Here is a 17,669-nt window from a genome sequence, read left to right as displayed (position 1 = left end):
GGGACTCGGAAAACCATCGTGTTGAATTTTTTGACAAAGAAAAATAGGACAAAGTAGACATCATTTATTGACCAATCAACTTGCATCTAGAGCCTGGAACAATCTAGAACTCCGTTTTTCTTTTGAAGGCGATCTAGAATTCCGTTTTAATTCAGCCCAAATTTAAAATTAAAAAAAAAAAAAAACTCTGTTTATGGTGATATTATTTTACTTTCCCTTAATTATTGGAATTACCATATTTCTAACACAAGCATCACCTAGGAAAACTCAAAACTTTGACAAAGTAAAAACGTAAAAAATCAAAATGTGTTTTTTCAAGTTCCAACCACAAGTCTAGAGTCAACAGTTTTCTAACACCATTTATAGACAATATATAAAAAAATACAGTGTATATATTGTATCTCTGTCATTGCTATATAAAAAAAATTTGCAAAGTTTTGAACCAGTGCTCACGGCAGCAGAAAGGTCACATGAGCTCGTCCTCTTTCATTGGTCAACAGCAAAACTTTTCATAAAATTTGACTTTCACACGCTCAACAAAATCCCATTCAAAATTTGCCACATCCTACCCACTGGCTTTCAAATCGGTTGGATCACCCACCTAATAGTCCGAATATTCCATCTAAGACAAAATGTTATTCCCACTCTCTACAAGGCAAGTTTTCCACAACTTCCTCTCCAAGAATAGCTTTTTCCAATGGAAATCAAATTACCATACATAAAAAGTTCAAAACCTCTAGTGTTAAAAAAATAGCAAAAATGGTAGTACTATAACATTTGCCATAATCGTTTATGCGACTCCATAATCGTTTATACCACCAACTGTGAATAATGAAAACAAATAATACATTTATTATGTGAAAATAATGTCACAACTGTGAATGATGAAAACAAATAATGCATTTATTATTATATGAAAATAATAATTGACAATCTGCCACCTCAAAATTAGGAAAAACGGTAACATTTTAGGTAATTCAGAATTACTCAAAAATCAGCGGCTTTGAAATACAGGAATAACCTTAAATCAGCGGTTCCAAGCTACTTTTCGTTTCGCCCAAGCATAAAGTAAAACCATAAACCCATTCACGTGACACGTGCCAAACCCTACCCACTGGTTTACAGTTTCTGCCTTTGTATATAAGACTCTCTCTGCCCCAATACCATCACACACACACTCTCTCACTCTCTCTCTCCCATACAAATCTCATCTCTCTTCGTTATCTACGTCCCTACCGATTTTTAACATGGGTAAACCTTGGTTTGGTTTTTTTGTTTGCTTTGATTTGTTTTGTTAATGAATTCTCTTTTTGATTTTCTGTGTTCTTCTTTTCTTTTTTTTTGTGTGTGTTTTGTTTTTACAGCATCATCAGGCAAGAAGATCAAGATCGGAATCAACGGTAAAAAAACTAAAATCTAAAAACTTAAAACCCTCCGATCTGTTTGTTTGTTTGTTAGTAAGTGTTTAAGGTTGTCGGACTATAATGAAAAAATAACATTTGGAATCTAATAATAGGTTTCGGAAGGATTGGTCGTTTGGTTGCGAGAGTTGCTCTTCAGAGAGACGATGTTGAACTCGTTGCTGTTAACGATCCATTCATCAACACTGACTACATGGTAAAAATATTTTTCTAAAACCCTTTTTTACCGATCGGTAAATATTTGAGAAATCTTGAATATTAACAAAGGTTTTGCAATTTTCAGACATATATGTTCAAGTACGACACCGTTCACGGTCAATGGAAGCACCACGAGTTGAAGGTGAAGGACGAGAAGACCCTTCTCTTCGGCGAGAAATCCGTCACTGTTTTTGGAATCAGGTACTGAAGTTTATTGCTTTTTTTTTTTTTGTGTGTTTTCGTTTTGTAGTTTGAAGATTGAAAATGGGTTTTACTGTTTTGAGTGTTGTTGCTTAAAAGATGAAATTTTTTTCAGGAACCCAGAAGAGATCCCATGGGGTCAGGTTGGAGCCGACTATGTGGTTGAATCTACCGGTGTTTTTACCGACAAAGAAAAGGCTGCTGCCCATTTGAAGGTTTGCCTTTTCTCTTTTATTTACTTGTAGGAAAGTGTTTGTGTTTTAATATCATATGGGGTTGTAAATATATGGGCTTTTATCAGTTGGGTTTGTTTTGTATAGAATGAGAATGAGAATGTAAATTGAGATTTGAATTGGATTGTTTGGTGATCAGGGTGGTGCTAAGAAGGTTGTGATCTCTGCTCCCAGCAAAGATGCACCCATGTTTGTTGTTGGTGTGAACGAGAAGGAGTACAAGCCAGAGCTTGATATTGTTTCCAATGCTAGTTGCACTACCAACTGCCTTGCTCCCCTTGCCAAGGTTGACTTTGAATCCATTTATATGGTTATGACTGTATTTTGTTGTTGAAGGGTGAATTGTTGTGCTTATTATGTTGTTGTTTGACATTATGTACAGGTTATCAATGACAGGTTTGGAATTGTTGAGGGTCTCATGACCACTGTCCACTCTATCACCGGTGAGTTGTTGGCTGTGAAACTATGATTCTATTCAATTTAAATATTTTTGAAATGTGTTTGATAATTGTGCTAATTGTTGCTGTTTGATTCAGCCACACAGAAGACTGTCGATGGACCATCAAGCAAGGACTGGAGGGGTGGAAGAGCTGCTTCCTTTAACATTATTCCCAGCAGCACTGGGGCTGCTAAGGTAGTTTATTACTTAATTTTATGAATCGGTATTATTTACAATTTTGCTTTCTGTTGAATGTTGGGCCTGCTTAATAAATAGACATTAATAGTTTTGTGAATTCTGGTGTGCTAGTCTTTGCTTCATTGTTAGGTGTTTAGTTTGGTATAGGAGTGAATAGAGCTGCTAATGTAGTTTATTTCTTCTTGTTTGAATTGGTCTTATTTAGCTTTTAAATTGTTGGTCTTGCCTATTGATGTAAAATGTTTATAGTTTGTGACTTGGCGTATACTTGTTGATATTGTTGCTTAGTGTTTGGGTGTGTGGTATAGGAGCGGAATATGGTTGGATTATTTTGTGTTTATTAGTTTCCATTCTAATTGGATTTGATTTTCTGAAGTGTATAACATTCATTTCAGAACTGGATTTGATAATGCTGCTATCAAATATATTTAGCAGCTTGACTAATTTGGGTGTATTTTGTGGCTGTATAGGCTGTTGGAAAAGTTCTTCCACAACTTAATGGCAAATTGACCGGAATGGCCTTCCGTGTTCCAACTGTTGATGTTTCAGTCGTTGACCTCACTGTCAGGCTTGAAAAGAAGGCCTCCTATGAGGAGATCAAAAAGGCTATTAAGTAAGTGTTGGAATGTTGGTCATGTATTCTTATAATGTGCAAGTGTTATCGTCTATTATGTGTTGAACTGATGTCTTATTAAGTAATTGTCTGTTCTAATATGAGTCTTTTGATATGACAATTCTCAGGGAGGAGTCCGAGGGCAAGCTTAAGGGTATCTTGGGATACACTGAAGATGATTTGGTGTCTACCGACTTCATTGGTGACAGCAGGTAGATTAATCTTTTAATGTTATGTTCTAAAGTTGTCTTGCTCTGGCCTAGTTTATATTTAGCAAGCATCCCTTTATGCATGCTAGAGTCTAAGTGGTAATACAATTGATCATATAGTTTGTATCTTTTTTTGATTTATTATTCTACTCATGAAATGTTACTCATTTGATTTGAAGAACCAGTGAGTGATTCTATAACTGGTTTTTGTTTTCTCAATAATTTTGTATAGATATTTGTGACTAAATTTAAAAGATTTCGTTTTTTTTTTTTTTTGTATTTTTTTTTTCAAATGCATTTGCTTATGGGAAATCATGGAATGTTCATGTATTGGAAATCAGTGAAATGCTTTTATGTATTGAGCAATTGCGGGGCATCATTATATATATTTTAGCAACCGATAATTTTCTGACGGATGGTTAATTCATTTTATATTATTGGAAATAAGTTAACTTTCTGTTTTATTTTACTGTTGGTTATTGTCATGATATGACCCATGACATGGTTATCCGGCCTTAATGCAGGTCGAGCATATTTGACGCCAAGGCTGGAATTGCATTGAATGACAATTTTGTGAAACTTGTCTCTTGGTATGACAACGAGTGGGGCTACAGGTAATCATATGAAACATTAATCTGAAATATGCATCCCTCTTGTTAATTTGGTTTTGATCCTTTGAGCATCCTCTCTTACCATCTAGTTTTGAAACCTTAACATGGTCTATAAAACATGTTTTTCAGATCCCTTCCCTTCACTCTTGTAGATACATTGATTTCAGCTCTCCTACAGTTCTAACACCCTTTTCCATCTATCTTGTTTTTGCAGTTCCCGTGTGGTTGACCTGATTGTCCACATTGCATCTGTTTGTGCTTGAAGCTAAATTGACTATTCAAGGCTATCTTTTTTTGTTTTTGTTGAGTCTGGGGTTTAGCTATATGTACTCTATTTGGAGTTTGGAATAAACCTGAGTCTTTTGGACTTAAACTTGTGCTGCATTGCCGCTGGTCTCAGCTGGTTGTTTTTGTTTTGTTCATGAGGTTTTCTTTTGTGTCAATTAAAAGAGATTAAAAGAGAATTCGTAGTGGAACCATCTAAGCATTAGATGGTTTTTATGTAACTGAGTTCATGCTGTTCTGATTTATTTCTGTAATTCTGCAATTCGTTTTTAATAGAACTATTCCAGTTTAATCTGACTTAAATCAAAATGAACCAAGATCTATTTGGAGTGTGGAATAAGCCCAGTCTTGGAATTCAGTCAAACTTGTACTCCATTGCTTTGGCCTCTGCCGATTATTTTGTCTTGTTTTGTTCGGTTTATTGTTGGGATTAAAAGAAAATTCATTGTTGAACAAATATCAGCCAATATAAAGCATTAGATGGTTCTTATATGAATGAGTTTCCTCCTTTCATGCTGTTCCTATTTGCTGCAATTCCGCAATTCTTTTGTTGACAAAAACAGCGAGAGACAGGTGATTGTTAATTGCCTTAATTCAAATTGAACCAAGTGAATATTTGAATGATGGAGTTGGTGTAAGCTTTGTTTTTGAGGACCATTGGCCGTCAACTATTAGATTTGAGTTGTGCTAATGAGCATTCCCAAGTCAAAGCCAGTCAGCCCCACTCCACTCAAAAACATTCTCGGTTAAACAAAAGCAAGCTACAATCGGCCAAACCAACCACAAAATCACATCAAACATCTCGCTGGTTGTCAACAACACAAACAACATTCAAGCCCCAACAACAATAGGTCTTCCAACCAACAACCTCCATAGCCTCATTACTAAACAAACCATTTATGCCCCCACTTTTATCCTAATTGAATAATCACCGATGTTTTAGAGAGAGAGAGAGAGAGAGAGAGAGAGGGGTGTTTGTCGGAGTTAATAAAAATGCAATATAATGAGCAATTATTGGATTTAAGCTGTTTTCTGAGTGTTTGAATTTTGTATGCATCATGCAGTTGAGTTGGTTTTATGCTCCGTTTGTTTCAATGGAAAACCTTGTGTAAAGATAGTTTTTCTTGTTTTCTAATGTTTGGTAGCATAAAAAAAATATGAGTCAAAAGAAAACTATCTTTGGTCAACATAAAAAGTATGACTTATTTTTGGAGATTGTTTTCCATTAATTTTTTTTTGGAAAACAACTCTATCTCACAGCAAGCTAAATAAGGTAAGTTATGAAGTTGTTTTTCAACTCATCTAAAGTTGCTACCAAACATTAAAAAATGAGATAGTTTTATAGAAAATGATTTTTAGAAAATAACTCATTTTCTAGAAAACATCATTGTTGAAATAAACAGAGCATTAGTACTTTCTATAGTAGTTTCTTGATACATTGTATATTTTTATTTTTATTTTTTTGATTTGGTAACATTGTATTATATATATATATATATATATATATATATATATATATATATATATATATATATATATATATACACACACACACACACTCTCCGTCTATATCTCTTTTTAAAGCAACCTTTAAGGTATTTTTTTTTATCTCTCTTTCTCTTGCAATGCCTGACACCACTAACAACGCCACCGCCACTGCCTCAGGAAAACACCACGGCTACTGTTGCTGCTGCTTTGCCGCCACTGCTACAAGAAATCCTTGTTCCAAAGATGGGGACTAAATGCTACGGCGACGAAGAAGACAATGAGCCTTTGGAGGACACGACTACTTTGTCAACTTTGCAACAGGACAAAGTCGCTGCTGAACTCAGCGTCGAGGCCTTAACCACTGACGACACCAAAAGCACCGTCAACAAGTACCTCGATGAACCCCAAGACGCTCACATCACTGCGGTACCATCAATTTCTCACATCACCAAGATTTGAATTTCTTTATTTGCCTGATCCTAATTAGGGTATCGATCAACTCAATACCTTTGCTGCTACTTTTGGTTAAAATATAATAAAGTACTGTTTTTTATTATAGTTTGAGATCCTAATTAGGGTTTTGAATCTTTATCATTGATATTAATTTTTGTTTTGATGCTTATACAATGTGGTAAGAGAGTGTTCTATAGTTTTAATTCCTATTATTATGTTACTTGGAACATGAATGCAGAAACACACATGTATAGTTGAGTCTAATAGATATGTTTTGTTCAGTTTTCAATTTTGGGTTTTGATATATTAGGGGATTAATTTGATGTAGGTTACTGTGAATGATACCCTGTATACATCGGCGAGTACTTTCAAGGACTTGAATCTGTCAAAAGAACTGCTGAAGGGTTTATATTATTATATATTAAGATGAAATTCTAGAAGCCAAGTAAAATTCAAGCTATTAGTTTGCCCATGATTTTGACTCCTCCCCATAAGGATTTGATAGCCCAGGCGCATAATGGTTTTTCAGTCCATTTAAGGATTTCGTTTTTAATTAGGTTTTTCTGTCAATTTAGGGATTTCAATTCCTCACTCCTTTTTCTCTCTATTCATTTTTGTTGAAGTCAGGGAAACACTCATAAAAAATCAAATTCTATAGGTTCTGTAATTCCTCTATTTCAGCACCTGTACATCAGTCAAGTTCTATTTCTTGGCTATATTTGTTAGGTGTTTGATTTGGATTGCACCTGTACAAAAGGCGTACAAGAGTAACTGTTGTATATGTATTGGAATAATATAATAAATGAGCTATCATAAACTATTTGATTTGGATTGCTTTAATTGGAAATACATAACTATGCAAATATTTTTGTGTGTTGTTTCAAGTCCACCCTTTGCAAATTATTTATAAGGCAAACAGTGTTATGGTCAAAGGTGAAAGTTCTTAATTTGAATACTTTGTCTTGGCTTTTAGATCCTTTGGGCATATTTTGATATGATTAGGCTAGGTGGCTATGCAGAATCCATTGTGCCTTTTAGAATACTTAATATTTACATTTTCTTACTCTATGCAAATTGAGTGCATTTGATTTATGTGTAGGAACTGAACGCAGCCAAATCATGAGAAAGAGATTGTCATACAAATTGTCAGATTGCTTGTTGCCACCTCCAAGGTTTGATACTTTCCTCTGCTTTTTTATTTTTATTTTGTTAATCTCTGCCCATTCACTGGGGATTCTCATTTCTGTACTGTTGTTTACCTCTTGATTTCATTTTTTTCTTATAATGAATGTGTTGTGTAGAGAGAGTTGGAGAGAGAGATCTACAGGAGGCCCTTCACTACTGTCAGACCAGTCCCCTTTGATATTGATGAAGAGAATGCTGCATTAATTGCTGATCTGAAACTACCGGATGAAGCATGGAGTCAAATGTTTTGTCTATGAGATTGTTTTGGTACTGGACAGATTCCTTTTCTTCTCTTTTATACTCTTCCATAGATTATTTGTTCTTCTCTTCTTCTTCTTTTTTTTTTTTTTTGATGAATCATTGATGCAACTAAATGACCAATCTTTAAAACTCTGGCATATTTCTCAAGGAGTCAATAGTTTATAGTTAGCATGTCTATTTGCTGGGCTTGGTTCCTGCGGTTGTTGGGGGGTTTGTTTTAGTTTTGGGTTGCTACAGGGGTTTGTTTCAGTTTCGGGTTGCTAAAGTTTTTAATATTGTTTTTTATTTGAATTTGTTTTAATTTAGGCTTATGTTTGGATTTATCAAAAATTCAAGCTTATGTTTGGGCATGTGATTTTTTGAAAGAAAAATTCTTTTTGTTAATAGAGAATGTTCATAAGTTATGATTGTTTAAGGTCCTCGGATATTGTCAAGAACTGCTTTTTTCTTTTTGTTTCTCTAAAACTACACAATAAATTAAAACATGCATTTCTCTTTACAAAAACAGTCCTATGGACAGTGAGATTGACATGTCTTTCCATTTGATTTTTGAATTTCATTGTGATTGTCAATTTTGCATATACTTACTAATATATTAATTGTTTCTATGTCTTATTGTGGTACAAATCGAATACTTTAGTGGGGTTTTTCAAATTTGGGCTTCTTCCCAGTTAAGTGATGGTATTATGATTTCTTTTGATTAAATTTTTGTTTATGGTATCTTAATTTCTAATGTTGTTTCTAATTTGCAATTTTTATTTCATGTTAAATTATGCTTGATATGACTTTTGATTTTAGTTCTAATATCTCATTAGCTACTGAAAGCATGATTTATGTGACCTGGTGTTTTGGGTGTGTGTATATATATAATTAGAAACATTGTTAGATTTATTTCATTAGAAACAAGACTTTAGATATTGATTTGCCATATTTATTATGTGTTTTAAATTTTTTTACAGTAGTTGATGATATATACAAATGCAAGTATATTAATTTAGTTATTGAATAATTAACTTACTGTTGTAGATTATTGAATTATTTTAGCCTCATGTGGATTTGTGGTTAATTATATATACTTGGTGGCAGTATTTAGTTTTGATCTTAGCCTCCCAATCCTATACGTTTTGCTTTCATGTGTTTCAGTTTCATGGCTTTTTTTTTTTTTTTTTCTTCTTCTTCTTCTTCTTCTTCTTCTTTTGCTTATCAGGGATTTATGATTTCATGATCGGGCTATATTTTATACTACTTCATGTATTGTTTTCATAAACTACTAATTCATGGTCAACTAGAATGTTTTTGTTGTGAAGGGAATGTGACAGTGGTTTTGGGACTTAAAAGGTTTTCTGTTTTACTATGATATGGACATTAGCAAAAGATTTCTAAGTTTGTTTTGAGAGTGATGTTATGGTTAGCTCAAAAATCCTTTAATGTTTGTCCTGCCCTATATTTATATGTGGGTTATGCATTGTTCTCATTTTGAATGATTAATTTCATTAAATGTCTTTCTCATATTTGGAGGTTTTTTAAATTAAAAAAAAAATTAACGGTTTGGAGAGTTGACCCTTTTTTTTTTTTACTTGAATGAATTGACAGCAGATTTCAATGTGGTAGTTATAATACACTATTTGATGTGCAATATGCATTTTTTGGCAAAATGTTGTTGAGTTGGGGAGTTGCCATTCTTGATTACTAGGAGTTTTTAAAATCTGTTATCAATTCATCATAGCTTTCATGATGTTCAATAATAATTGGTATTTGGTAGTTGATTTCATGCTTTGAATTTCTAATTTGTTAAAGCCCTATTTTTTTTTTTTAATGTTTAGTTTTGTATTTTCTTTTGTATTTTTTTTTTGTAAAGCTTGATGAGTTATTGTAATTGAAACCCTCATTGGAGAATGTATTCGTGATATTCATTTTGTTTTCTTTTTAAGGAAGAGAGACGCAAATAAGATGCTTAGTGAAGTGCAAAACAGGAATTCTAGGAAGACCTCCATGGACAGTGAGCATATGTGGAATAGGTGAGGCCCTATCACTGTTGGTGGGGCATCACACCATCACTATAAATATATATAAAGGGCATTTGTAAATTTAGTTATTGTTTAAATACTTTGAACCATATTCTCATGTTGTAGTTGCTTTATGGATAGAATTATTAGATACATATGTTTGATCGTTAGATATTCCTTTTTTTTTTGTTGATTAGTCATAAATTTAATTAAGCTATTTGTATGTTAGTGAGAAGAACATATATTTTCATGTTCTATGGTTCCATTACATGCTTTGTACTTTGGAGATATGTTTGCATACGAAAGAGGGCGTTACTTTACAATTCTACCAAATTACGCTTGGTTTGCAAAAGGTTTTGTCTTCCTCACTCATTTTTAAGGGTTTGTTTACCTCGTGCGTCGCACGGGTTAGTGACTAGTTGAACTAATGAATGAGGCAATGAATCGTGACATGTTGCTCCCTTGCCCTCGTGTTTTTTCCTTCATTTTGCATTTAGCCAGTCTTATTTGTTTTTTGAGAGCAATATATATTGGTAACAAGGCAGTAGGTTTTTTGAGAGAAGTATATATTGCTAGTCTTCTTTGTCGCTAGTGAAGGTTGGGGTCCTTAACCTCTCCTAGGCTGTAGAATTGTTGTCCCCTTTAGAAGGTGTCTTTTGTCCCTTAGCGTAACAAGGTTACACTAAGGTTTTGTAGGGTTTTCTTCTTTAGGGCTTAGGGAAACAGTCACTATCTCTTTCTCCATGGAAGACCTCATTATACAGTGGAATGTGCTCTCTCTCTCTCCCAAAGAGAAGGACCTAAGTTTCGTTTACGTAATGATTTGGCTTCTACTAAATATACTATTGCTGTGAAATTTTTGACGAAACGAGCCTTGAACATTGATGCAATCGTTGCAACATTCAAACCTAAGTGGAGATCCAAAAATAGTTTTAGGGTGAAAAACCTTGGTAATTATGTTATTATGTTCACCTTCGATAACGAGGCAGAGGTTGATACCATCATCGCCAATGAACCTTGGAGCTTTGACAAACATCTTATAATTATACAATGCTATGGTAAGGACTCGCCAATGAACCTTGGAGCTTTGACAAACATCTTATAATTATACAATGCTATGGTAAGGACTCGATTGCAGAAGAAATGTCGTTTAATCTTATTGATTTTTGGGTGCAAGTGCATGGTATTCCGCTTAGATATATGAACCAAACAGTGGCGACAAGGCTATGCGAGACTGTTGGGAAGGTCATATGTCACCCAAAAACACCATTGAAGATGGTGGTGGTTTTATGAGAATACGGATTCTTATCGACATATCACAACCTTTATGTCGCGAAAGGGTGATTTGCCTCGATGATGATAAAGAGCAATGAGTCTCCTTCAAATACGAGCAACTTCCTAACCTTTGCTACTGGTGTGGGTGCCTAACACATAATGATCATGACTATGATTTGTGGCTAGATAGTGAAGGTACACTGGAGGAAACAGAGAAGCGATATGGTCCATGGATACGAGCCCCTCCTTTTACGGGCTCATGCAAGGTAGTGTTTACATACCAAGTTTCTACATGAAAAACAATGGCATGCCTAAGGAAAACAAATCCGCTGGCCTACCACGATGACCGCTGGTGACAATCTCGCCAGCCCGTGACCAAGGACCCTCTCATCCTAATCCGGTAAGTGTTGAAATTGCAGAAACCTCAAATTCGAATTAAAAAAAAAAAAAAAAAAAAATTCCTTACACAGGATAGCATGGCTGGCCATACTCAATCAAATACGGATTTAGTGCATACTCATACTAGCATGGATACGTTGGAAAAATGTATGGAAGAAATAGACCGTGACTTACGTAGGTTAGACTTGCCTGGGAGCGAAGATCACAATCTGAGTATGAGACCGAAAATATCTCCCCCAAAAACACTCCAATAACTACTACTATATCTCCTTAGCCCAAAAAATCCCCTCTGATCCCTACATTTCCTCCCTCTCCCTCCCAATATTCTAATAAATCAAAAGCACCCCACCAAAATCCAAACCTGACCCCATCACCCCACATTAATCCCAAAAATATCTCCACTTTTCCCATTTTAGATAGAACTCCTAGCAACACACACCCCTTGGCCACATTTACTCCTTTTCCCTCCTAGATTCCTTACCAACCAGTAACACCCCAACAGAATCCAAACCCAACCCCACCACCTCATTATAATCCCAAAAACACCTTTGTTTCTCCCACTTTAGATAGAGTCCCTAACAACACACCTCCCTTGGCCACGTAGAAACGAATTCCCAGAATTGCAACACAAGAAGATCCAACTAAGGTTGAAACATTGGGGCAAAAACAAGTAGCATCTCATCATGCACATCAGTTTGAGTTGCCTAATAAAAAATATATGGTTTCTCAAATTGATAATGAAAACATCCTGATATTGGCAGAGGCTGGTTTCCAGCCCTGCTAGGAGCAATGAGTCTACTAGTATGGAACTATCGTGAGCTTGGGAACCTATGTACAGAAGACCAGCTTGCAGATATGGTGTGGGTAAAAGATCCTTCGGTTGTGTTCATTGCCGAATCATGGACCGATAAAGCAAGGCTAGAGAGAGTACAAAGGAAGATTCAATTTAAGCATATGTTCGAATCACCAAGGAGAGATAAGACGGGTGGACTAGCAATATTCTAGAAGGAAGATTTTAACTTAGACATTGAAACCTTTTCTCCAAATCATATTGATACCACAATCAATAAAAATCAGGCCAATGAATGGAGATTTACCGATTTCTATGGACAGTTGGATACGCAAAAACGACATGAATCCTAGACCAAGCTATGACAACTAAAGAACAGGGGAGTTTCATCATGGTTGTGTGCAGGAGATTTCAATGAAATCACTCGGCAATCTAAAAAAAAGGGAGGACGGTCAAGGCCACACAGTCAGATGCAACTCTTTAGGGATGTTGTAGATGAATGCGCCTTTATGGATCTCGGATTCATGGGCTTCCATCTTACCTGGCATAAACACTTTGCTGACTTCACTGTTTAGGAAAGGTTGGACAGAGCAATGGCGACTAATGAATGGTTCAATATGTTTCTAGGAATAAAGATTCATCATTTGGACACAACAACCTCTAACCATAAAGCACTGTGGATTACCCCTGATGGTATGGAATCTAGTTTTCGGAAACTTTTCCGCTTCAAACAGATGTGGATGACAGAGAAAGGGTGTAGTGCAACAATTGAAGCTGTTGGGACAAAAAATGTCTTGGACTCATGGGATACAAATGTGCTGAAAAAAAAAAAAAATAGACAAATGTGGCTATTGTTGGGGTTTATGCCCTACAATCCAATTTATTGGCATGTCATTAATAATTAAATTGTTTAATTATATGAGACTATTTATAAATGAACTGATGGGACATTATCTTAGTCCATGAGATGCATTGTATGTGATTTATGTGATTTAGTCACAGAAGATGTAAATCACAAGTTCCTTGTAAACTCAAAATGTAGTTCGTAGTCGATGATGAAATTGGACGTTTCATCTGCGAAGATTATAACATATCAACTAAGATGATTTGTCTTGATCATGGAAATGGAGATTTCTAGTTGGTATGTTGATATGTTTTAAGAGTTAAGACATATTGAACTGGACTGCTGTGAGATTTATTATTCTCGTAACGATTGTCAAATGAATAATAAATCTCACGACTTCTATTTACATGAACTCTTAATCTTGAGAGAATAATGGACTTGATCATAAGATGTAGGTTGCTTTGATATATCAGGAGTGAGATCTATTAGTCATGGTCAAAACCTTAGTATGTTGGGCAGCCACATTTAGTGTTGATGGAACATGTATTCTCAAGATGGAATTCATAATCTTTTAACAGAGATACAAAATATTCCCTTGAGATAAGTTTAATGGGTTTGGTTATTAAGAGAGTTGGGCCCAACCACTTTAGTAAGGAGTTACTAAAGTATATATTTATGGAATTGGTTTTCATAAATATATAATGAATAACTTAAAGGATTAAACTGGGTACTCAAGGATTAAGATGTAGTATTCTTCAAAGTGGCAACCTCCTTTCATGACTTTGTATTACTACGAATATTTTATGAAGATATTGCATGTACAATAAAGTCTTGAGATATAATTTATAGATAAGGCTTAGAGTGCAACTATATTTATATAGTGGTATTAAATATAGTTAATGGTAACTTTGAAGTTGTTAAGAGTTGATAGAAAAGTCCAAGGCCTATTGGAGCTAGTGTCTTATTGGTCCCTTTTGGTCCCACTCCAAGCCACACACAAGAGCCCAATTGGAATGGCTCAAAAGGCTAGCCCAATTAGATAATCAGTTATATATAAGGAGAGAAACATACAGAATTTCATTAAGTATTTTTCAGAAAGGTTTTCATGAGACCTTTTCATGGGTGTGGTGTGAGACATCATTCTCAAATGGTGAGTATGTGAGTGTTGGACACTCTCCTATTCTCTCCTTGAAAACTGATTGAGAGACCACACATCTTGGGCATTAAGTGGAATTGGAGTGAAGATTAAAAGTATTCCCAAGTGCTTCTGATTTTCGATTTTGAATTTCACCGCTCCAAAGTACGCTTTCTTGTTCTCTAATTTTGAAACTTACATAGTACATGTTATCAATTGCGAATGAAGTAGACCCGTTAATTTTTCCGCTGCGCATGTTTGCATGAGATACAAACAAGTATTTTTCATGTATTTTTCTAACAGCTATGAGTTATTGCGGTGGAGTAAGAAGTGCTTTGGTAATGTATGAAGGGATTTGGATAAAAAAGAAAAAAGAATTACAACAAGTAGAGAGGGTTTCAATCCGAACTGGTTATCCAAGACAAATGAGAATTTTAGAATTTGAAATAAACTTGCTTCTTGACAGGAGGCAAAGATGTGGAGACAACATTCTAGGATTTTGTGGATGAAAGAGGGCGACCACAATACTAGATTCTTTCACAGCAAAGCTTCCCAGCGGCGCCGCCAAAATTACATCACCAAAGTATATGATCCCATGGGTAGGTGGTGCACCAGGCAAACACAGGTCAATGAGATCATTATAAGTTCCTACAGGGAGCTCTTTACATCAGCGAACCCGGACAGCCTAACTGAAGTTCTGGAGGTCATACCTCAGACACTTATAAGGGAATTCACAATTGAAGAGGTTGAAGCAGCCCTGAAAGGGATGACACCTTTAAAAGCACTCGGCCCCGATGACATGCCCCTTTGTTCTACCAAAGTTACTGATCCCTGGTTGGTTCAGACATGTCTCAATCCATTCTACACTATCTAAACACAGGTACTTTGCTACACTCTCTTTGTCATTCCTTTATAACCTTGATTCCTAAGGTAAAGAATCCGGGATATGTGACCCAATTTAGACCAATAAGCTTGAGTAATGTACTATTTTTTTTTTTGATAAGTAACATAAGAAATTTTATTAAAAAAAAACCAACTAAGTACACTGGGAGTGTACTATAGTGGCACAAATCAAAAACCCAGATTACAACGATCTATAAGATTGGGGAGAGAAAGACAAGAATATGAAGGCAAAGCTAAACTCCACTCAAGAAGAGTACAGAAAAAGAAAAACTTAATGTTAAAAATAGGCCGTTCACAATTCTCAAAGTATCTAGCATTCCGCTTCTGCCATAATCATAAAAACAAACAATGCGGCATAAACCCAATGAAGCTGATACCATACCGACCAGTGCACCAATACAGGTATCTCCCTATTTTGTACCAAAAAAATACCGGCCGTATCAGCGAAATCTGACCATTTTGGCTAGTAAAGAGATACTAGGCCGAAACACATCCAAGCCTTTTTTTTTTTTTTTTTGTAATTTTGACAAGTTTTCAAGGGCAATATGGTAATTGTGCTAAACCTAATTCTAATGCTAAGTCCCAGCTGCACAGGCCTCTTTCTTTCTTTCTCTCACGCTCTCTCTCAGTTGCTCTGTGTCTCTCATCTCTTGGCTTCTTTGCCCCTCACTCTGCTCTGTCTCAGCTTCTTATTCTCTGTCTCGGGTCTCAGCTTCTCACTCTTAGGTAAATTTTTTCCATAATTTTATAAGCTTCTAAATATGTAATTGCAATTTTTGGTTTTGTATTCGTAATTTTTTTGTCAAAGATTTGAAACAAAAGCAAGCATTCTACTAAAAAAACAATAGTTCAATTGTTATAAAATTAGATATTAACCAATTTGATTACTTTGTTCTTGGAGTATAAAAACAGATTTGTAAAATAGATTATTGTGTTGATATATATTGTTGTTTGAGCCATATTACTTGTTTTTGGGTTAATGTGTTTCATTATATATTGTTGGGTTATTGTATTCATGAATTGATAGCAAAATTGGTTATTGTGTTGATATATATTGTTGTTTGAGCCATATTATTTTGTTGTTGGGTTAATGTGTTTCATTATATCTTGTTGAGTTATTGTGTTCATGAATTGATAGCAAAATTGATTATTGTGTTGATATATATTGTTGTTTTAGCCATATTCTTTTGTTGTTGGGTTACTGTGTTTCATTATATACATTGTTGTTGCATTCTTGATTTTGGTTAGCTTGAGGTATTGGGTTTGTAATTTACAACTTACTATTATTATTAATAAAAAGGTAACTTAGAATTATTAACAAATAATTGATGGTATATATGCAGTGTGAATTATGATTGAAAATCAATTAAGTGTAGCATCTGGCTCGGTTGTAAGATTCGAGGATTCAGCATAGGCTTATGGCCGTGCTGTGCCGGATGCAAGAAATAACACCCAGTGTACTTTTTGTTCTAAAATGATAAGGGGGGAGGAATTAATAGGCTCAAGTATCATTTTGCTGGGATTTTGAGTGATGTTGAAGCATGTAAAAAAGTATCTGAAGATGTAAAATGGCAAATGAAATAGTTGATTGAAGATTTAGTAAACAGAAAAAAGAAGAAGAATGAGTTAAGAAATTGCAAGTCCCTATGATTTAGAGGAGGATGATGATGATCATCAGAATGATGAAGGAGATAATGATAATGAGAGAGGGGGTTTAAAGAGGCATTCATTAGTTAGTAATTATAACACCAAAGGGAAAGAAAAAGTTGGAGAAAGGTCAAACATTAAATCACTTTTTGCTCCAAGAACAACTCCTGGTTCTCAACCATCCATAAAATCTTCTTTGGCCTCAAAGCAAATGGTTGAGAAGGCAAGAATGAATTTCGCAAGATGGTGGTACCATGCTAATATACCTTTCCATGCATCTCGCTCTGTATATTATCAAGAAGCTTCAGATAATATAGCAGATATTGAGCTTGGTTTTAAGGGACCTTCTTATCATGACTTGAGAGGGCCTTTATTACAAAAACATGTAGATGAAATGAATGATTATCTCTTAGATGTGAAAAATGATTGGAAATTTTATGGGTGTTTAATAATGTCAAATGGGTGGACAAATCAAAAAAATGCTCCAATCATTAATTTTTTAGTGTATGGTCCAAGGAGTACCATGTTTCTTAAATCCCTTGATGTATTAGGCCTAACAAAGGATGCAGATACATTGTTTAAGTTGTTTGATAAAGTTGTTCAAGAAGTTGGGGTTGAGCACATTGTGTAGTTCATTATAGATAATGATGCTTCTTACAAGTCTGCAGGAAAGAAGCTAACGCAGAAATATGGGTCATTCTTTTGGTCTCCTTGTCCAGCCCATTGCATTGATTTAATATTGAAATTTTTTTTAGACAGTAGATATTTTCCTATCATTCATGAAACCATTCAAAAAGCTAAAAAGAATTCTAAATTCATATACAACCATGACAAGGTTTTATCTTTGATGAGAAGTGACTTCACTAATGGTAGGG

At 35.0% G+C, this 17,669-nt stretch overlaps 1 protein-coding gene and 1 long non-coding RNA gene across 2 annotated transcripts; both read left to right on the top strand.

Moving 5' to 3' along the window:
• The first annotated feature begins 1,063 nt into the window (after positions 1 to 1,063).
• Positions 1,064 to 4,717, top strand: LOC142628267 (glyceraldehyde-3-phosphate dehydrogenase, cytosolic). The gene is made up of 12 exons (XM_075802342.1): positions 1,064 to 1,251; positions 1,365 to 1,400; positions 1,517 to 1,617; positions 1,705 to 1,820; positions 1,936 to 2,035; positions 2,193 to 2,339; positions 2,436 to 2,496; positions 2,590 to 2,687; positions 3,161 to 3,303; positions 3,432 to 3,515; positions 4,037 to 4,126; positions 4,338 to 4,717. The coding sequence occupies exons 1-12, from the start codon at positions 1,248 to 1,250 to the stop codon at positions 4,384 to 4,386; spliced, it is 1,029 nt and encodes a 342-aa protein (XP_075658457.1). The 5' UTR covers positions 1,064 to 1,247; the 3' UTR covers positions 4,387 to 4,717.
• A 1,259-nt stretch (positions 4,718 to 5,976) lies between these two features.
• Positions 5,977 to 10,012, top strand: LOC142626703 (uncharacterized). Its single transcript, XR_012842597.1, has 4 exons — positions 5,977 to 6,322; positions 7,449 to 7,521; positions 7,651 to 7,801; positions 9,727 to 10,012. It is a non-coding gene; the product is annotated as an uncharacterized LOC142626703 (long non-coding RNA).
• Positions 10,013 to 17,669: the final 7,657 nt, after the last annotated feature.

The sequence above is a fragment of the Castanea sativa genome, chromosome 3 (assembly GCF_040712315.1).
Source record: "Castanea sativa cultivar Marrone di Chiusa Pesio chromosome 3, ASM4071231v1".
Classification (NCBI taxonomy): Eukaryota; Viridiplantae; Streptophyta; class Magnoliopsida; order Fagales; family Fagaceae; genus Castanea; species Castanea sativa.
Note: the sequence above shows the minus strand (reverse complement) of the source record. Positions and strands in the feature narration are given on the sequence as shown.

Excerpts from the sequence above, each read along its gene's own strand:
- LOC142628267 (XM_075802342.1), top strand. Across the intron at positions 2,688-3,160 it reads GCAGCACTGGGGCTGCTAAG|GCTGTTGGAAAAGTTCTTCC; the intron begins GTAGTTTATTAC and ends GTGGCTGTATAG. Across the intron at positions 3,304-3,431 it reads GAGATCAAAAAGGCTATTAA|GGAGGAGTCCGAGGGCAAGC; the intron begins GTAAGTGTTGGA and ends GACAATTCTCAG.